Raw genomic sequence first — 22,168 nt, 5'->3', positions numbered from 1 at the left:
TGTCAATTTTCTCCAAATTGGTTTATGGATTCAGTGCAACCCCAGTCAAAATCCCATTGGGATTTGTTTTTTTGAGATGGAGCATTGCTTTGTCACCCAAGCCAGAGTGCAGGGGTGCGATCTCCGCTCACTGCAACCTCCGCTTCCCGGGTTCAAGCAATTATCTAGCCTCAGCCTCCTAAGTAGCTGGGATTACAGGCACGCACCACCACACCCGGCTAAGTTTTGAATTTTTAGTAAAGATGGGGTTTCACCATCTTGGCCAGGCTGGTCTCGAACTCCTGACCTCAAGCGATCCACCCACCTCCGCCTCCCAAAGTGCTGGGATTACAGGCGTGAGCCACCGTTGCCTGGTGCCATTAGGATTTTTTGTAGATATTGGCAAGCTGATTCTAAAATGTGAAATAAGAAAGGATAGGGACAAAAACCAATGAATCAGAATGAAGGGTCCAAAAACAGAACCAAACAAATATGGCTGATGAACTTTTTACAAAAGCAAAAGGATAATTCAATGGAGAAAATACAGTCTTTTCAATAAATGCTGCTGGGACAATTTAACATCCATAAGAAAAAAAAACTCAACCTTGAACTCTACCTGACACCATATTTTTTTTAAAACTTCAAATAGATAGTAGACTTAAATGTAAAACGTAAAACTTTTAGAAAAAAAAATAGGAGAAAACCTTTGCAAACTTGGGTTATGCAAAAACTTCTTAGACACAACACCAAAAGCACAATTCATAAAACAAAAGAAAAAAAAGAAAAACTGATAAATTGGCAGTTCATCAAAATTAAAAACTTTCGATCTCCAAAGGCGCTGTTAAGAAGAGGGAAAGGCAAGCCAGGGACTGGGAGAAAAAGAAATACAAATCACATATCTGACAAAGGTCCTCTATGCAGAATACAGAAAAAGAACTCTCAGGGCCAGGCGCAGTGGCTCACACCTGTAATTCCAGCACTTTGGGAGGCTGAGGCAGGTGGATCACCTGAGGTCAGGAGTTCAAGACCAGCCTGACCAATATGGTGAAACCCCGTCTCTACTAGAAAACAAAAATTAGCCAGGCAGGGTGGCATGTGCCTGTAGTCCCAGCTACTTGGGTGGCTGAGGCATGAGAATTGCTTGAACCCGGGAGGCAGAGGTTGCTGTGAGCCGAGATTGTGCCACTGCACTCCAGCCTGGGTGACAGAGCAACACTCCATCTCACAAAACAAAACCTCTCAAAACTCTACCATAATTAAACAAATGGATTAAAAAATAAGCAAAAGATTTTGACACCAAAGAAGATGTACAGATGGCAAATGAGCACATGAAAAGATGCTCAAGATCATTAGTCATTAGGGAAATACAAATGACAGTCATGAGAGACCACTACTACACTCATTAGAATGGCTCAAGTTTTAAAAACAAAACAAAACAAAAAACTGACAAGGCCAAGGGCTAATGAGGGTGCAGAGCAACCAGAACTCTGCTGGGACTGAAAAATGGCTTATCCTCTTTAGAAAACGGTTTGGAGGTTTCCTATCACATGACCCAGCCATCTCACTCCCAGGTATTTACCCAGGAGAAATGTAAACATATGTTTACACAAAAGCCTGTATGCAAATATTGATAGACGTTTCATTCATAATTGCTGAAAAATCAGCAAACAACACAAATGTCCTTCAACTGGTGAAAGTAAACAAATTGTGTTGTATCCACACGATGGAATACTACTCAGCCTTAAAAAGGAACACACTGTTGATACTTGCAACATAATGAAATTCTCTGAAATGCATGATGCCAAGTGGAAAGCAGTTAGATCCAAAAGGCTACATACTGTATGAGTCCATTTAGGTGACATTCTGGAAGAGGCAAAAATATAGGGGCAGAGAACAGCTCAGAGGTCACCAGAGGTTAAACAAAAGGGAAACAGGGATGGGTTGGGGGTAGGGTTTGACTACAAGGGGCCAAGAGGCAGCTCAAGGGAATTTGGGGAGGTCATGTAACTCTCCTATGGTGATGGTTACACAAAACTGTGCATTTCTTAAAAACTCACGGAACTGTACTCCAAAAGAATGAGCTTTATGATATATTAATTTAAAAAATAAATTTTTAAAAATATTCATGCCCTTCATCACCTGAGCAATTCTTTTTCAGACAGAGTCTCACTCTGCAGCCCAGGCTGGAGTGCAGTGGTGCGATCTTGGCTCACTGCTACCTCTGCCTCCCGGGTCCCGGTTCAAGCAATTCTCCTCCTCAGCCTCCTGAGTAGCTGGGATTACAGGCACGCGCCACCATGCCCAGCTAATTTTTTTTGTAGTTTCGTAGAGACAGGCTTTCACCACGTTGGCCAGGCTGGTCTTGAACTCCTGACCTCGTGATCCACTCGCCTCAGACTCCCAAAGTGCTGGGATTACAGGCGTAACCCACTGTGCCTGGCCATCACCTCAGCAATTCTTGAAATGGCCACGAAGGCTGGGCACAGTGGCTCACACCTATAATCCCAGCACTTTGGGAGGCTGAGGCAGGGGGATCGCTTGAGCTAAGGAGTTTGAGACCAGCCTGGTCAACATGGCCAAACCCTGTCCCTACTAAAAAATACAAAAATCAGCTGGGCGTGGTGGTATTCGCCTGTAATCCCAGCTATGCAGGAAACTGAGGCACGGCAATCATTTGAACCCAGGAGTCCGACGTTGTGGTGAGCCGAGATCACACCACTGCATTCCAGCCTGGGTGACAGAGCAAGATGCTGTCTCCAAAACAAGCAAACAAAAAAGAAATGACCAGGGAGCTTGGACTGTCACAATTTGTATTTCATAGGGTTTTTGAGACCAAGTTGCACATTGTGGAGTGTGGCTTATACTAATGAACTAATGAATCCTGGCATCCTTGTTTTGGTGAGACCACAGGGTATAGCTACAGGTTATGGCAGTATCTCATCTGAAAAAAAGTAAAAAAAAAAAAAAAAAAAAAAAATCCCCCTGGCAATTACCCTGGGAACAAACAGGAGATCCTAGGAAAGGCAATGGAAATTTGGAAGGCCAGTCTTGGCCGGGCCTCGCTTTCTTTATCCAAGGTGGTGAAAATGGCCTCTCTCTGGGCAGGCAGGTCTGAACACCTGAGAAAAACCAAACCTCAAACTCTACCCCTAGATACATGGAATTAAGTAAGAACCTAGCCCTGGAGCCAGACAGGGATGCTCTCTAGAGAACAGTAGTTCCCAACCTTTTTGGCACCAGGGACTGGTTTTATGGAAGATAATTTTTCTACACATAGGAGGTGAGGGGTAGGGGGTGATTTCAGGATGAAACTGATCCACCTCCGATCATCAGGCATTAGATTCTCATAAGGAAGGCGCAACCTAGATCCCTCACACGCGCAGTTCACAGCAGGGTTCTCGCTCCTGTGAGAATCTAATGCTGCTGTTGATCTGACTGGACTTGGAGCTCAGACAGTAATGCTCGCTTGCTCACCACTCACCTCCCACTGCATAGCCCAGTTCCTAACAGGCCACAAACCCATACTGGTCTGCTGCCCAGGGGTTGGGGACCCTTGCGGTAGAGGTTAGCAAGTGCCAGTGGGCTCTGAGGGCTGCCTTTGCCATGGCCAGCTGATATCCTTCTCTCTGTGATTTACTATATTTGCTCATCCTCATACCTTGAATAAAATCTCACTGGCAGTCGGGCACATTGGCTCACACCTGTAATCCCAGCACTTTGGGAGGCCGAGGCGGGTGGATCACCTGAGCTCAGGAGTTCAAGACCAGCCTGGCCAACATGGTGAAACACCCCCCTCCCTGGTGTCTACTAAAAAAAAAGTACAAAAATTAGCTGGCCATGGTAGTGCATGCCTGTAATCCCAGCTACTCGGGAGACTGAGGCAGGAGAATCGCTTGAACCTAGGAGGCAGAGGTTGCAGTGAGCCAAGATTGCGCCACTGCACTCAAGTCTGGGCAACAGAGAGAGAGTCCGTCTAAAAAAAAAAAAAAAAAAAAAATTAAATAAATAAATACATAATAAATCTCACTGGCCAGCTGGCCTCAGAAGGGCTGTAAGGCAGTAAAGGCATGATTTGTGCTACAGAGGAGTTGGGAAAGGTGGCCCACTAAGGCCAGCACAGTGGTGGGACCCACTTACATGATTGCTAGTGGTTTATATAGCTTTCATGCTGAACCACACAAAACGGCCTCATATTTGTTTCCCCAGAAGGGCCGAATCTCCTTGAAGGCACGTGACTCCTGGTTTTATGTGTACTACAGGGCCTTCCCTACTGGAAAGGGCACAACCAATTCACTAAGAATGACTTGAGCAAACCTCACCGAGGGAGAAACTGCTAAGTGAGCCTGGTCTCCTGGGGGAAAAGAGCAGACACTTCTGGCTCACCACATCTAAGAGCTGTAAGAGACCATCTCACGCACTTCTCTCCTCTGCCATCCTCCCGGAATGCCTCTGCCTCCCAGCAAGCTCATGGTGAGTTTGTGTAATCAAGAAGTTGGCAGACAGAGAGAGTGAATTCTGTTTCAGAGACCTAAGCTGGGAGTTGATGGCAAATCCCTGAACATCCAGCTCCAAAATGTTACGACCCTCAAAATCATGTTTCAACTCTGAAAATCATGTTTCCTTGAGACAACTGATTTAGTTTTCAGATATGCAGAGCTATTTTCTTTCTCTGGACCCAGGAGGGAAAATACACCAGAGAGAAGAAAGCAGAACAGAATGCTAGCATATATGCAACCCAGAGAGGAGACGGAGGGTTGAACAGGAAAAAGCAACACAGGTCGAGTGGATCATATCCCTGATTCCTTTCTTTAGGGAAGTGTTACATGGGCCCCATCCCAAAGGTTAGGGCTGCTCTGTACTCCACACAGGTTCAAAGCCCAGTTCCACATCTTCCTCCTAACCCTTTCCTTCTCGAAGGCTGACTATTCCAGTAACTGCTGTCAATTTCCTCCCAGCTTCACAGGCTCAAACCCAGCCTTCTGTTCCTTATTAGGCTCTTTTAGTAACAGGCAAGAGGTTGACATGGGAGTGAATAAATGGAAAGAACTCCTAAAGAGCCCAAGCACTCAAAACCAACGTGCCACCCTCTTGCATCCCCAGAAGAAGCTTCTGTAAAAATAACTTCTGCAAAACAAAGCAAAATAATAATATGAAAGATGCACAGGCTGTGTGGCTTCAGGCACAGACTCTTAAATCTTCGACTAATAAAAGCCTGGCAGGAATATCCTAATGAAGGCTGGTGCTACCCAAGCCACTTGTCTGTTCTTTCTGTTTCCCTAAAGCACATTAAAAACACATTTTCCAGTTTAATAGACTTACGAGCTGAAATGAATGTGTCAGAACGCTTATAAATATGATAGAACCTGCTAACCAAGCAAATGTTAAATTTTGCATAAGGAGACTGTATCCCTAACTCCTCAGTAGACACTTAATGAATATTTCAAACAAAGCACCCCAGCAGCTGATCTAAGGGCTCCAGATGAATTAAGTGGACTTTCATTACTGCCAGGACTCGTCCTCTTGCTTCCTCTCATTTTATCCATCTTCCTCCTTTGTACAAGACAAACATGGCACCTCAGACGAACCAAGCTCCTGAAGTCTGGTCATGGAGTGATCAGAGTATGGGGTTGGTCAATGTACAGTGCTGAATACTGTCCCCCGCCAAAATTCATGTCTAGCCAGAACCTCAGAATATGACCTTACCTAGGCAGGACACGGTGGCTCATGCCTATAATCCCAGCACTTTGGGAGGCCGAGACGGACGGATCACCTGAGGTCAGGAGTTCGAAACCAACCTGGCCAACATGGTGAAACCCCATCTCTACTAAAAATACAAAAATTAGCTGGGCATGGTGGCGTACACCTGTTTCCAGCTACTCAGGAGGCTGAGGCGGGAGAATCGCTTGAATCCGGGAGGCAGAGGTTGCAGTGAGCGGAGATCGCGCCACTGCATTCTAGCCTGGTGACAGAGAGAGGTTCCATCTCAAAAAAAAAAAAAAAAAAAAAAAAAAAGAAAAGAAAAGAATATGACCTTACCTAGAAATTGGGTCTTTGCAGATGTAATTAGTTAAGAAGCAGTCATAAGGATTAAGTGATCCCTAAATCCAATGACTGGTGTCTTTATGAGACAAAGGATAGGGAGTTTTGGACATGGACGCACTTCACAGACACACATAGGGAAGAAGGCCACGTCACAATGTGGGCGGAGATTGAATTGATGCAGCTACAAGCCAGGAAATGCTGGGAGCCAAAAGAAGTTAGAGAATTTCCCTAGAATTTTCAGAGAGACTGTGGCCCTGCTGACACCTTGATTTCAGACTTCCGGCCTCCAAAACTGTAAGGGAATACGTTTCTGCTGTTTTAAGCTGCTCTGTGTAGTACAAGATAACCATCCCTTCTCTGAAGGGACCAGAGTGTTTCAGATTTTTCAGACTTTGGAATATTTGCATTATTTTACCAGCATTATTTACCAGTTGAGCATCCCAAATCTGAAAATGTGAAATCTGAAATGTCCCAAGGAGCATTTCCTTTGAGCATCATGTCAGCGTTCAAAAGGTTTTAGATTTGGGAGCATTTCAGATCTTGGATTTTCAGATTTGAGATGCTCAATATGTACTTTGTTGTGACAGCAACAGGGAACTTACACAGTCAGGAGAGAACTTCTACACATTCAGATGTGTATTGCAATTATTTCCCCAGAAGTTACCTGAGCCGACTGTTTCAGGTGACAGTGGAAGCAGTCATCCCTTTAACGGTGCCATCCCTTTAACTTCACGATAGCATAGATGTACACCTGCCAGCAGTCTTAAAAGATCAGACTCAGAGCCATCTGACTTTTTTTTTTTTTCTTGAGACGGAGTTTCGCCTTTGTCGCCCAGGCTGGAGTGCAATGGTACGGTCTCAGCTCACTGCAACCTCTACCTCCCAGGTTCAAGTGATTCTCCTGCCTCAGCCTCCCAGGTAGCTGGGATTACAGGCATGTGCCAACACGCTCAGCTAATTTTTGTATTTTTAGTAGAGACGGGGTTTCACCATGTTGGCCAGGCTGGTCTCTAACTCCTGACCTTAGGTGATCCACCCACCTCAGCCTCCCAAAGTGCTGGGATTACAGGCATGAGCCACCACACCTGGCCCTGACTTTCTTTCTCGATGCACTCTTTGAGTAACTTTTCAACTTCATTCTACTCTTTTTTTATCCTGCATACTCTGCATTCCCAGCCCATGCGGGTATGAGGCTAACGTAAGGAGGCAGCCATGCAGTGAGAGAATCTAGAAGGCAGAAACAAAGAGAACGCCTTTCTCCTGCCACCTGGAATTCCTTGAAGCTAACTACTATCTGTGGAAGACAACTTCTCAAAAAATTGTTCAGCGCAACTATGGCCTGAATCACGACCCCCGCTTCAAATTTCTATGTTGAAGTCCTAACGCCCAGTACCTAAGAATGTAACTGTAAGGGAGATAGGATTTTTAAAGTGTTAATAAGGTTAAAATGAGGTCATTAGAGTGGGCCCTAATCCAATATGACTGGTGTCCTTATAAGAAAAGGAGATCGGGACACCAACAGGCACAGAGGAAAGACCACGCTTTGGGAGGCCGAGGTGGGAGGATAGCTGGAGCCCAGGAGTTCAAGACCAGCCTGGGCAACATGGCAAAATGCCATCTCTACAAAAAATACAAAAATTAGCCAGGCGTGGTGGTGCACTCCTGTAGTCCCAGCTACTCCAGGGGCTGAGGTGAGAGGATAGCTTGAGTCCAGGAGGTTGAGTCCACAGTGAGCCATGATCACACCACTGCACTCCAGCCTGGGTGACACAGTGAGATCCTGTCTCGATAAAAAGACAGACCATGTGAAGCCACAGGGAAACGACGGCCAACTACCAGCCAAGGAGAAAGGCCTCAGAAGAAACCGACCAACCTTGCAACCATTAGTCTTGGACTTCCAGCCTCCAGAACTGTAAAAAAAATAAATTTCTGCAGTTTAAGTCACCCGGTTTGTGTATTTTGCTACAGCAGCCTTAGCAAACACATGTAAGTGCCAAATTGCCTCTAGCCTCATGCCACATGAAAATTTGCTCTGAAATTACTGCCTGGCTTAGAAAATCAGGACTGTGTTTTTTCAAAAGGCAGAAGCAGATAAAGTGCTATTTGAGTGTTCCATATTAGGCCAAATAGAACACTCTTCAGAAGCAAAAGACTCTATAAAGTGTACCCACCCTGATAATGTTCCCATGAGCTAGGACACTAACAGTCTCATGCTGCCTGCACAGAGCCCTGTCCAAGAAGGTATCTCTGCATTGTTTATTTAATATCCAGATGCGAAAAAGCTTCTGGCAGTTATTATTATTGAGCCCTTTGCCCTCCTGCAAAATAGTTTTGTGCGGCACATTTTAACGCTGGTTTGCTTCATTCTATTTATTTATTTATTTATTGAGACAGAGTCTCACTCTGTTGCCCAGGCTGGAGTGCAGTGGCACAATCTCAGCTCACTGCAGCCTCTGCCTCCTGGGTTCAAGTGATTCTCCTGCCTCAGCCTCCCAAGTAGCTGTGATTACAGGCATGTGCCACCACGCCCGGCTAATTTTTGTATTATTATTTTTTTTGTTTTAGTAGAAACAGGGGTTTCACCATGTTGGCCAGGCTGGTCTCGAACTCCTGACCTCAGGTGATCCACCTGGCTCGGCCTCCCAAAGGGCTGGGATTATAGGTGCATTCTCACACTTTAAACGAAGAAACCCAGGTTACAGGTCTTAGCCCAGAAAGGAGGTAGCAGCCAGGGCCTACCTATTTTTCAGTTCCTAGATAACTCCTCTCAATTGGGCCAGGACAAGATTTGAAAGTCTCCCCTAACCAAGCAGGTACAGGGAAAAAAATAAATAAATAAAACTCTGATTGCCAAAACCACATGCCAAGAAATTATATCTACATGAACTGTTGTGAAAATATTCTTTCATTTTTAGAGATGTCACCAATCAAAAGTCAAAATTAATAACATCTCAGAGACTTCCCCAAACACATTATTTTGGAAACGTAGTTATAAACACTCAGAATTTCTCCTAGGAGTTACACCTCACTCTCGATCAAATTTAAGGTCACTAAATTTGACTGGGAATATCAGTGACAAAAGGAACATGTCTTTCAGGAAGACATGGAAAATTAGAAGATACAGAAAAAGAAAAGTAGTAGGAACCGTGAAGCTGTTTAAATAAGTCCTCTTTGCTTCCCTAGGCTTAGGCTATTCCAAGCAGTTTTAGTGACAAGGAAAATTGGGAGTGGAATGTACGTGGCTGAGCTTATAGCGAGAACCAGCTGCTTCAGAGAAGAGATTGCATCCCACACAGCCTGGCTGCCCTCTCTAAGCCTCACACATTATGTCTAAAAATGCAATCCTCCAAAGGCTAGCCAGTGTGAAAACCCACCTATTGGGTTCACTGTTGAACTAGAGAAACCGTTTCCAGTCAACAAACACATAAGCAGTAGTAAAACATGAAGTCAATGGCCAATACCTCCCTGTTCTTCAGTTCATCAAATCTTTTTCCAAAGGCACCTAAGGGAGGATGTTTAACAGGGAAAATGGGAGAAAGGGATGATTCCAAATACAAGATCAAAAGAGGACACTGTGATACCTGGAGAAGAGAGAGTGTCTTGAGGTGGAAGAAGGGGATCAAAGAGCACCTGAACTCCATCACGTTCCCGAACAGGACAAGCCCTGGGGTTGTTGATCTGGGATTGGGCACTTGAGAAGCTTGAGCTAGAAAGGAAAATCATCTCCTGCAAGACCATTTCCACAGGAAGAGTGCCACGCAGCAAATCAGAAGCAGAACCAATAAGGAATTCAAGATTTTAGAGTAGAAAACAAAGACACTTAGCTAATGGCCAGTGACTGCAGTTCCATAATCTATAATCCACTTGACACCAGCTTGGCATCAGTTTCATTTTGCAAAACATGGCTTCGATAATTGCATCAGATCTGCAAGGCTGTGTAGGTAGAATTCTTATTGCCAAGTGAATTTTCCTATAAGAATAGGGCATTAAGAGAAAAATCTGTTTCTTACCTGAGTGTCAGTACGGCTTACGCTTCCCTGACTTGAGTACCCATTCACTTTTTCCCCCAACACTTCAGAAGCATTTACAGAAAATGCACAGATGGTACCTCACAACTGAATCATCTCCTGAAGTAAATCCACCTCTTGCTCTACCAGAAAATAATGCCTTCTCCTGGTCTTTCCACAGATACACAAAATGATAGGCAATTCTCCTATGCTAATAGACCAATGAAATTCACCAATAATAATAGTAATGACAAAGTTCACTAGTGAAGAGTATCTATAACTGCATCAGACCAATCTGGTTCAACTTTTATGTAACAAAGCTGTGAGCTGCTTTTCAGTTGCCATGGACCCTCAGGTCATGTAACCTGAGCATGCTCAGATGAACCAAGTGTACAACCACAGGGGGAACCTAAGTGCTGGGACAGAGGAGTGGGACTGAATTAAGAAGCAGACACCACATGACAGGATCCAGGATCCAATCAGATTGAACTCTGGCATCACCCCATGGCAGGATCCAATCAGATAATGCCTCCTAACACCACCTCACTGCAAGATCCAATCAGATCACACCTCATTACTTATGCTTATAAAACCCAACCCAACCCCTAGCTCAGGGAGACAGATTTGGGCATTCCCTCCTGTCTCCCTGCCAGTTGACTTGACTCCCAGTAAAGCTGTTCTTCTCTCAAAAGCCAGTGCCATGGTATTGGCCTCTGTGTGCATTGGGCAGCAAGCCCATTGATGCTTGGTAACATTTCAACTTCCTCCCCCAGAACATACTGCATATTTAAATGGGGCAATTAACAATTAGTAAGAGAATCAACTGATTCACTTTTAACTACCTTCTCTTTAGCCTACAGAGGATGCTACGAAGAAAAAGAAAAAAACTCAACTTGACAGCTGAGTGGGGACAACTGAGACAGAGAAGCCCAAGATCTTGAACAACACTAGGGGTATGGAGCCATCTGGGGTGGGATGAAATATAACTTATAGTCCCTTGCCTTTCAAACACATACATACACACACACACACACACACACACACACACACACACACACACACACACAGACTTTGCATAAAATGTCAAGAGGCTCGTGAGTCCTTTGGTACTCATGCATGGAGCCCAGATATAAAGAACTTCTGGCCTGATTTCTAGAATTTACTCAACAATATAACTGTCCACAGAGATGTAGATACTAAAATGCTCTGTGCCACATTCTTTGTAATAGCAAAGCACCAGAATTAACCTCATGGGCATCCAGAGAGGGCTAATTAGGTAGCATCATGGCCAATAACAAGAATGGGATGGATCTATGAGCACCCCAGGAAAAAAATACCCAAGGGTACTGTTAAATGCAAAAACACACAATACAGGACAATGGGTCAGGTGTGATTATATAAACATAATTCTGAAAGGATGCACAAGAAACTAGAAATGATGTTTGTGTCTGAGATGGGGGGACTGGACCATAAGGGATTTGAAGGTGGAAGAAAAATTACTTTTAACCGATGTCATTATATTTTTAATTAAAAGAAAGCTAATTGGAGATGGATGGATGGATGAGAGACAGAATGAAAGAAAGAGAGACTGATAGATTTAAAGGAACTTCTTCTGGCCTACCTAAGTCCCAAAATATCCCCAGCCTTGAGAATAGTTGATATCAGAAAACATTGCACACTAAGACATAAATAGGAAAGTATCTCATAAACGCTTTTCCCAGCTCAGGCTGCCGTCACTGCTGCTGCTCCTCAGAGCAGCTGAACTCCTCTCCCAGAGTGTGGCCTTTCTAGCTCTTCCTCTGGCCGAACCAATTATGGGACATTACAACAGCAGCACCAATATTATGTTTTAAAGGCTAATGTTATTCACTAAATACCCATTAAACCAATCTCCTTGCTCCATTTACAGCAAGCTTAAGGGCAAATCCAGATGGTACAAATAATGCATATTCAGGCTCAATCTGCATGAAGCCAGTCATCAAATAGCTATTATCAGTTTTGGAGTCCTCAGCTGCCTGACACCCACAGGTGTGTCCAGGTGAGAAGAACAGCGACCTTTCAAGAGATGGCTGGGAGATCATCTTTGTGCTTCCCCAAGAGCTGCATTTGCCTTTGTAGCTGAACAGCTAGCAACGGTTACAAGGGTTGCTTGGTAACCTGGTAACAGGCTGTGCCTAGTGTTTTTGAGCAGGGGGACTGGATTACATCTCCCTCCCACACACCTCACTCCCCTACCACTTAACTCTGGGTTGGCCAAGAAGACCCAGCAGTCCCCAGAGGCTGTCCTGCAGAGCCAACTCCCCTGACCCTGTCCTGGCTGTGGTTCCATTGGAAAATGTCCATCCAAGGGTTTGCCAATTTTTACTTTTTTTGACTGACAGGCACTGAATTCACTGTACCACCTTCCCCCGACCCCACCAGCCCACGGCCCTGAAGATAGACAAATCGGATAAAGTCTGGCCAATTTTTATATCCTAGAGAAGGCTCAGAATCAGGATCATAAGGTCTTCAAAGGGGAACCCAGGAGCCCAGCACAGTCATGTTAGTGAAAATAGACAGAAAAGGCCTGTGGCCTTGTGTTCAGAACTCAGCATGAAAAACGACAAGTTTTACTTGAATACAGTGCTCTACTGTGTCACCAGACAGTCCCTGACTATGTTCCACTAAAAAGAGAAGATGATACCTAAAGCGTTCTGATGGGTATAAGTGACAAGTGTGATTGGAGGCAGGAGGAAGATTTGTCGTTCTAACCCTCTATGATTTAAGCTCACATTGGATGAAATTTTTATTTCCTGGTTCCATCCCACATAGGAAGTGGTGGGCGGCAGTGAGGATTAACCCAAATGGAGAAGACATTTGAGTTCTCCATGAATAATTCATGCAGGACATAATCTGAACACAGATACCAGAGCCCTGGCTGCAGCATAGCTGTAACTTTCGTACATTTGCTCTCTCTAAGGAGTAGAGATCATCTTAGCATAGAGATGGCAAAAAGATTCAATTAAAATGCCAGCATGGAAATGGGAAAGGACTGTTCTCCCTGAAATCACTGCTGTGAACACAGTGACCGGTCACCAATTTGTTTTTCCTTAACTCACTCAGGAGAGCACTTCACGTAAGTGAGGAGGGGCCCATTCTCCACAGCATCTTGGCATGGTTTTCGTCCCCAGGGTCTTGCAGGATTAAATGGGGGAACTTCTTACATAAATCCAAAGGGGAAAAAAAGGCATCCAACTCTCCTCATGCTCATTGGCCCTTAAACTAGCCAAGTGTCCTTAGTAAACAATGAGGGGCAAGAAGGAGAGGCGTCTGACCCCAAGGTTGGAAAACAATGTATTGCATTCCATCTTCAATGACTTCTCAAAGGACAAAAGCCCACTCTGCGTCTCTCCCCACTGAGCTTCAGTAACTGCTATCTGATTCCTCTTGAGGGACGCGTTCCCACTAACCCAGAGAAAAGGCATGACTATGCTGTCAGTGTCTTTAGCTCTTCTGGCTCCAAAATGAATCAGTGAGAGAAACATCCACAGTTGGCTGGGTGCAGTAGCTCATGCCTGTAATTCCAGCACTTTGGGAAGCCAAGGCGGGCAGATCACCTGAAGTCAGGAGTTGAAGACCAGCCTGGCCAAATTGGTGAAACACCATCTCTACTAAAAGTACAAAAAATTAGCCAGGCATGAACCTGTAGTACCAGCTACTTGGGAAGTCGAGGCAGGAGAATCCCTTGAACCTGAAAGGTGGAAGTTGCGGTGGGCCGAGATCACGCCACTGTACTCCAGCCTGAGCGAGATAGCAAGACTCCATCTCGAAAAAAACAAAAAACAAACAAACAAAAAAAATCCACAGCAGTCTCCCCAGGTAAATCAAAAAGATGTAAATCACAACAGAAATGAAAAGGAGTATTCAGGGTTCATCGGAGAGGGGGACACTGAGGAACAAATGCTGGTACTCTCTAACCCAAAGCAGCCCCATCACCATCAGAGTAACCCCTCTGTCCACCTGTCCAAGTTGAAAAGATGATCAAAAGGTACCGTTACCTCCTGTAGACTAAGCATGTGGTTTGGACAACAAATGAGAAATGAAGGTGCTGGGCCAGATGCCAGTTTAGCTCCATGCAGTAGTAGGGTGAGTGATTCGGAGGGATAGGACAGTGCCTGGCATTTCTCTCACTATTTATCCTACCACCAGCCCCCATGTCCATATTGCCTGACTCAGCTCAGTGTCTGCAGCAAAGAGCTTGCCTGAAAGAAGCCCAGCTCTACCTATCCGGATGGAAAGTTCACTCTCAGGGAAGAGCAGCGCGGGACCCTCAGGATCAGACTTCTTATTCATCAACGTAGAGCCGAAGTTCAGTGCCAGAGCCGTCTGGGGGTCTTCTGCTGCACCCTGAAACAAGAAGCGGTAACATCACTAGAGCACCACTACTGTGTTAATTTCCCAGATGCTTCTGGCTCACGGGCGCTGAGGCAACTTGCCAACTTGTGGCAACCACCACAGCTGAGCCAGTCCTCCGGCCAACCCAGTTGCCAGGCCGTGCTGGGTCTTCAGCAAGATGACAAACTTTCCAGGTATAGGACTTTAGTGGTTACAAAAAAGAAAAAAACAACACGATCTAAAAAGTCAGTGATGATCCTATAAATGGAGAAAATATATACCAGGAAAGATTGGGACCCAAATACCAAAACCCCAGCGCAAGCGTCATCGCCGCACACACACAAAACCCCAGCGCAAGCGTCATCGCCGCACACACACAAAACCCCAGCGCAAGCGTCATCGCCGCACACACACAAAACCCCAGCGCAAGCGTCATCGCTGCACACACACAAAACCCCAGCGCAAGCGTCATCGCCGCACACACACAAAACCCCACCGCAAGCGTCATTGCCGCACACACACGAAACCCCACTGCAAGCATCATCACTGCCAGGCAAACGAGCAATGAAGTTGGTTCCCGATCTATCAAAAGAAGTCCATATGGCAGGTTCACGTGAATGGCAGTCTCAGTACAGGAACCACGGTCAAATTATTTAGGAATTCACCATCTCCACATCTTCACGTGTCTTATGAGATCAAAAGAGGAGATCCAAACAAAAGCATCTCAAAGGAAGGAAGCAGTGCGAGTTGCAGAGAATGCACACATATTTAGAGTTAACTCCAGATGACCTTAAAACAATCATGTCATTCTTCAGCTTTGTCCTAACTAGTTAAGCACAGTACAGTTTGACTGTTTCGCATTAACCAGGCAAAATCGTGCATTTGATCCTCACATTTATTTGACAAATATTAATTAACTGCCAACTCTGTGGATATTTAGTGACAGAGACAAAGTCCCGGTTCTTCTGAAGCTTGTGTTCCGCTTGGGAGTAAATAAATGAATCCATAATGGGGTGGTAAGCTTCTCTTCCAAAGGCATCATCTGGAAGCCCCAATCCCGCTGACCACTTACAAATGCACAGGATCTCAGCAGGAACAACAAGGCAGAGGAGAGACTCAACCAACTACACAAGCACCTCCACTTTCATCCAAACACCTCAAAGCTAAGGGAAGGGAGGCAGAATCATCTCAACTGGCAAAAAAAATAGTAGATATTTCTTGAAAACTAGGTGTCTCTGTCTGTTCAGGCTGCCATAAAATAAAATACCATATACTGGGCAGCTTTTTTGTTTTTTTTTTTTTGACAGAGTTTCACTCTGTCACCCAGGCTGGAGTGCAGTGGTGCAATCTCAGCTCACAGCAACCTCCGCCCCACCGTGTTCAAGCAATTCTCCTGCCTCAGCCTCCCGAATAGCTGGGATTACAGGCGCTCACCACCACGCCTGGCTAATTTTTGTGTTTTTAGTGGAGATAGGGTTTTACCATGTTGGCCGGGCTGGTCTCAAACTCCTGACCTCAAGTGATCCACCTGCCTCGGCCTCCCAAAGTGCTGGGATTACAGGCATGAGCCACTGCGCCCAGCCAGCTTTTAAACAACAGAAATGCATCACAGTTTCTGGAGGCAGGAAATTCCAATCAAGGTACCAGCAGAGTCAGCGACTGGTGAGAGCCTGCTTCTTGGTTCACGACGGCACAGGCTAGCTATGGAAGGGGCAATGGGTCTCTTTCACACGTCTTTTATTATGGTATTAATCCCACTCATGAGGGTTCTACCCTCATAATCCAATGATCACCCAAAGGTCCCGCCTCCTAATACAATCACTGTGGCAGTTAGGATTTCAACATAGGAATTCTGAGGGGATGCAAACATTTTCAGGCCACAGCACCAAGCAAAAATAGGTCCAAACAAACAGAAGTTTTCATTTAAAATACGTGTCTCTAATGTGGGAGAGGAGAAGGCTTAAAATCTAATCACATAAATGCATCCATTTATTTAAAAAAATACTAAAACAATTTTCTTGGATAAGTTCCTTTCATGAAGGAATCTCACAAAAGGGATACCAGGCTGACGCACACACACACACACCCCCCACAAACACACACCCCCACACACACACACCCACACACACTCACACACACACACCCACACACACACCTACACCCACACACACCCACACATCCACACCCACACACACACCCACACACACACACACACACACACACACCCCTTCTTGTTTTTTCATTGTCATGATGATGAGAGTTAAGAAAGAACCTAATGATTCAGATCTTTTATTTCATTATCTGCTTCCAACCAAATGTTGAAAATGAACACATAAGCCCTTCCTCTCATCTATTCTCATTTGTCTAGACATCGCTATCGTCATCATTTATTTGCGATGTCCTCTATGAATGTCCTTTAATAAAGGAGACAACACCCCCATGTAACTTTGTTTAAACTAAACAAACAAAAAAAGCCTCCTGCCCCTGTTTGAGCTACCCTTGTACAAGTTTTCAGTCCCCTTTGGGTATCCACCTCTTCTGTCACATAAAGGCAGCTGCCCTGCAGTATCACGGTTAAGGTAGACCTACAGATGGCCAGAATCCTGGGAACAGAGAGGCTTTGGGAAGGCCGGTCTCTGCCTCTGTAGAAACCCCCCTCCCTAACCCTGCTGACACCTGGTGTCTGTGTGATATGCCATGGGCCATGGAGTCACAGCTCTTTGTTTATATGCTTTAATTATTTCTAATTCTACATCTCCTGCTGACATCCGAGGAATCATTGCAGCAATAAAAGATATGTTTCACTATGAAAGTATGTCAGCTGATTTTCCTTCTTTTTATAATGTGATTCATGCGTAACTGGGGGAAGGAATAGAAGGAGAACCATTTCATTATGGAAGAAATGCTGCAGCATTAATACGCATTAAGCTGCAACTGTGTATTTGATTGAAGCCCATCTGGTAAGGTGCAGCTTGCAGAGACCCTGGTTTTCATTTAGAACATGTGTTTTCAATTATGTGATTTTTGTCCCCCCCCACCCAGAAGACACTGAGCACTGGGCATTTTGGAATGTCATAACTGGGGGGCTGAGGATGCTGCTGATATCTCTAGTGGGTAGAGACCACGGATGCTATGAAACATCCAACAATGCATAGGACAGCCCCAACAACAGAAAATGAGCCAGGGCCAGGCACAGTGGCTCATGCCTATAATCCCAGCACTTCTGAAGGCCAAGGCGGGAGGATCACTTGAGCCCGGGAGTTCGAGACCAGCCTAGGCAACATAGTGAGGCTCCATCTCTTAAAAAAAAAAAAAAATTAGCCAGGTATGATGGCACATGCCTGTAGTCCCAAGCTACTTGGGAGGCTGTGGCAGGAGGACTGCTTAAGCCCAGGAAGGCGAGGCTACAGCGGGCCAAGATCACACTACTGCACTCTAGCCTGGGCAATGGAGAGTGACCCTGTCGCCCAAAAAAAAAAAAAAAAAAAGCCAGCAAAATGTCAATAGTGCTGAGCTTAAGATACCTGCTTTAGAAAGAATTAGGATGATCAATTAGGATGCCACAGCTCCCTGTAATGCTGGAAACTCACATACCCTCTTTTTACTGTAAAGAGAAGAATTTTGCTAGTTTCTCTAGGAAGACTCCCTGCCCACCTTCAAGCATCCCATAGATTTCTATTAAGTGTTAACTCTGTATCAGAGATGCTCCAGGTACTGGCAATTCAAAAAAGCCAAGTCTCCTGTCCTCATGAATCCTACATTCTCCTTCGAGAGACAGATGATAATAAACCCATCACAATAAACTAAAAAATAAGAGTGCCAGGTAGTGATAATGCCAAAAGAAAAATAAGCCATATCTGTAATTCACAGCCATCCTAGAACATTGCCTGGCACAAACCAGAACCCAGCCCATATAATACAGGCTGGCTTCTGGTTTGTGCCGGGTGACGTTCCAAGCATTTTACATGTACTAGCCCATTATTAACTGTAAAGACACAGTGTTCCTTTAGGGAAGATGCCGAGAGAGGTCTTTGTGGGAAGATGGTATTTGTTCTTCCCTTACTTTCAGGTTTTTGCTCAAACACTGACTCCCTCTTCCCCTCCATCTCTTTTCGCCTTTCTATCAATCTATATTCTCTGGGCTGCATTGCTTTATTTCAGCGTTTTAGGGGCAGGGAGACGAGCACTAAGAAAATCTCGCCCTAACTTCACTTAGAAGCTGCCCTTTTAAAAGCTAGACAGAGATCCATTATCTCCACCTGTACCCCCTCCCGCCTGTACCCCCTCCTTCCCCCATGTGCTCCCTCCAACATTTAGCCTTCAGAACAACCAGGGTCAGCTATGCAGCGTGGGAGCTACAGAAAGTATCTCCGGAGTAACACCAAGGACAGCTCCTTCGCTATCTCCAAACCTGGCGAAACCTCCACACGCCTCTGACCCCAGGCACTGGCCTCCCAGGGCTCTTTTTAGACACCTTTCCAGGATTCTCAACATTCCTCCAACTCTCAATTATTGATAGGGAAGAGGAATACATCCCTCTGAATTTCAAGGAACAGCATGGAGGGAGATGCCAGCTCGCTTTGCTAGCTTTATCATAGTGTCCCTGGCGGTGGGGGAAAGTCAGAAGGCCCTGCTGTGGCAAAGTGGCTCTCAACCTGCTGGACTGCCATGAGCCGCACATCCCCCGCACCCCGCCCCCGCCACTGCCGTGGAGCCCCATCTGCTCACTGGGCATGGGGACTGCAGGTTGAGGGCACTGGAGCTCTTTACCAGGACACCTAAAATAAATACAGCCTTGGCCTGTGCATGAGGAACCAAGGCCCTCGGGGAGAAATTCCTTGTCTACGTCCCTCTCTTCTTTACTTGATACTGTTCTTTACATTTCTGGTTTGGTTTGGTTTGATTTGGTTTTCATCTCTGCAATGCCTTTCTACCCACATTACCTCACTCAATCCTTATAGTTCTGCAAGATTGGCAAAGTGCGAGCGTGATCCTTCTTAGGGCAAACACGTGACCAATGCAAGCTGTTCTTGACTTTCCACAGCAGCCCCGACAGTCTGCTCTGCTGCCCGTCAGAGGGTCAGTGAGTCACTCTTTCCCGTCTCCACAACACAGTGCTTCAGGTAGGCCTCTGGGGCTTTGAATAGTTCAAGTGTGCTGTGTCACCTTGCAGCTCCCAAATGTCAAGGTGTCAAATACAAGGGCTCTTTCTCCAGCTGCAAGGTCACCCCCTCTCCTTCTCCATTGTTCCCTCTCCTGATCCCCTTTCCCTGTCCTTCCCGCATCCCCACCCACTCCAAACCCAGCTCAGTACAGAAAGCAGGGTGTGGGCCAATGGAGGCATGAAGTACCACCCACCCACCACCCAGGGCCACGGAACTTGAGACTCCTGTCCTCTTAGGATGGAATTATTGTCATAATGATTCTTCTTCTTGGTGGGGGGCCAATACCTGGCTCAGAATAAACAGAGCAACTTCCACCCACTTTGGAAAGGCCATGCAGAAAGGCAGGAGCTGAAGAAGGATAGCACTTTCCAGAAAAAATAGAGAGGAAGTAGAGAGAAAAGGAAAGAAAGATGATGAAATAATGTGAAGGAGGTGAGGGGGGCAGGAGGTGGGAAAGCAGCTCTGCAACATGCCTTACATTAAACCAAAAAGGCTTCACAAAACAATACGTACGTCTCCTTCAAGAAATAAAATCCTGGGGCTGTGCAGTGTGGCCTGCTGTCCTAGGCAGGAGGAGGGCAACTGCTAGTGGCTGATGTCTCCAGAGCCCCCCAGAAGGAATAAGTCACCGAGAAACAGGCCAGAGCATCACTGAAGGGACAGAGCTATCTGCATATTAAGTCTACAAGGGCGAACTAAGCCCCACCCCTGCAAAGCACATTGGGTGTCATAGAACCGCAGACCCTGCAGCCCTCAAAACTTGCTGCAAGCAGCTTGGTGCATCTGCTCCAGGTCCCAGTACCAACCTTCAATAGGTCTTAAGTCCCATAACCTCCTTTCTGGCTCTTCCTCACTGGGGTGAGTCATTGCTACTAACAACCGTGTCCGAGGACGGCAAAACAGAGCAACCTGTGATGCTTGCCAGCGTCTGGGAGGCAAACCTGACCTCCGCCAAACCCGCACACACCTTCTATCGCATGGATTCAGGATGGGGGAGCTCTGCTCATTTTTTTCTGAGGTTTCATTCAACTAGAGCTGTGATGACCCTGCACGTCGCTTGCCCATGGAGTGCAGTCTCTTCATTTTTTTAAATTTTGTATTTGTTATTTTTGAAAGACGGAGTCTCACTCTGTTGCCCAGGCTGGAGTGCAGTGGTGTGATCTCGGCTCACTGCAACCTCTGCCTCCCTAATTAAAGTGATTCTCCTGTCTCAGCTTCCCAGTAGCTGGGTTTACAGGTGCCCGCCACCATGCCCGGCTAATATTTGTATTTTTAGTAGAAACAGAGTGTCACCATGTTGGCCAGGCTGGTCTCAAACTCCTGACCTCAAGTGATCCGAGGGAGGCAGTCTCTTTAATTGAAGCTTGTCAAGAAGTCAGAGCTCCCCCAGGAAGGGCCAAGGCCAAGGTCAGGGGACTAATTGGTGCCCCCTGCCAGCCACAGCTACATGGAGGCCAAGTGTTACACGCCAGTGGAAAAGGGTACAGAGATCTCAAGAGGAGCCACCCCAGGGGCTTGGGATGTGCAGCTGCCAGGGAAGGGGCTGGCGGGTGGCCTGCCTGGGGCCCAGCATAGGCGCTGCCTCCTCCTATTCCCCAGCCTCTGCCTCCTGCCATCCTCATTTAACCCCAGACACACAAGGCAACGTTCAATAATTGATGCTGTTTTTATTACTGAGAAGTTGCCATAATAATGACACTCGTAACACAATCTTTTAAATTATTCCACATAATGGAAAAAAAATTAAATGTCGCCCCTGATCAACAGTCAGAATATGGATGGTGCTTACATAACAGATGACCTTCTCTCCTCGGGAGCCTGGCAGCAGGTGGCTGCCCAGGGCCAGGCTGGCTCCCGGTGAGGAGCAGCCAGCTAAGAAGCAAACAGGGACACGGAGTGGCACAGACACTGAGGCAGAGCGCACAGTCCTGCCTCGGGTATCAGGCAGGTCACCGCTGTCTTCTTTGCCCTGGTTAACCTATATATTCAGGGATCGTGGGTCATAGTCAGAATCCCTAAAGACAAGGAGGATGACAGTTTAAGTACTTGGTCCCTCCTGGTTTTTTAATGCAATTCTTGCCTTGTCCAAAGTACTAGGATTGTACCTCTAACTCAGCTTCAGTTCATTCCTCTTATAGCAATAATGCTATGTCTAATCAGTGGACAGCAAGGCAGGTTTTCAAGCTTTGAATTATTCTACGCTTGAGGTTTTTAAAATCTTGGCCAAAGAAGCCTGAGCTCTCTCCTCCAGGAAGCCTTCCTAGATGTACTCAACCTAGTATGGATCAAATGCACTCCCTTCCATCCTCCCCTGGCATCCTGAATAGGCTTTAACTTTTCAGTTCTTTTTTTTTTTTTTTTTTTTTTTGAGACATTCTTGTTCTGTCACCCAAGATGGAGTGCAGTGGTGCAATCTCAGCTCACTGCAACCTCTGTCTCACAGGTTCAAGCAATTCTCCTGCCTCAGCCTCTCGGGTAGTTGGGACTACAAGCGCGCAATACCACGTCTGGCTAATTTTTTTTTTTTTTTTTTTTTTTTTTAGTAGAGATGACGTTTCACCATGCTGGCCAGGCTGGTCTCATATTCCTGACCTCAAGTGA

At 45.9% G+C, this 22,168-nt stretch overlaps 1 protein-coding gene across 4 annotated transcripts in view; it reads right to left on the bottom strand.

Annotated features, from left to right (window-relative positions):
* SLC39A11 (solute carrier family 39 member 11) overlaps nt 1–22,168 on the bottom strand; it is a 463,670-nt gene that overhangs the window by 294,686 nt on the left and 146,816 nt on the right. For all 4 annotated transcript variants that reach the window (XM_003279611.3, XM_030827265.1, XM_030827262.1 and 1 more), the window contains one exon: nt 14,291–14,414. In XM_003279611.3, the coding sequence (XP_003279659.1) occupies nt 14,291–14,414 (124 nt within the window). The remainder of the gene's footprint in view (nt 1–14,290; nt 14,415–22,168) is intronic.

Source organism: Nomascus leucogenys, chromosome 14 (genome assembly GCF_006542625.1).
Source record: "Nomascus leucogenys isolate Asia chromosome 14, Asia_NLE_v1, whole genome shotgun sequence".
Taxonomy (NCBI): domain Eukaryota; kingdom Metazoa; phylum Chordata; class Mammalia; order Primates; family Hylobatidae; genus Nomascus; species Nomascus leucogenys.
Note: the sequence above shows the minus strand (reverse complement) of the source record. Positions and strands in the feature narration are given on the sequence as shown.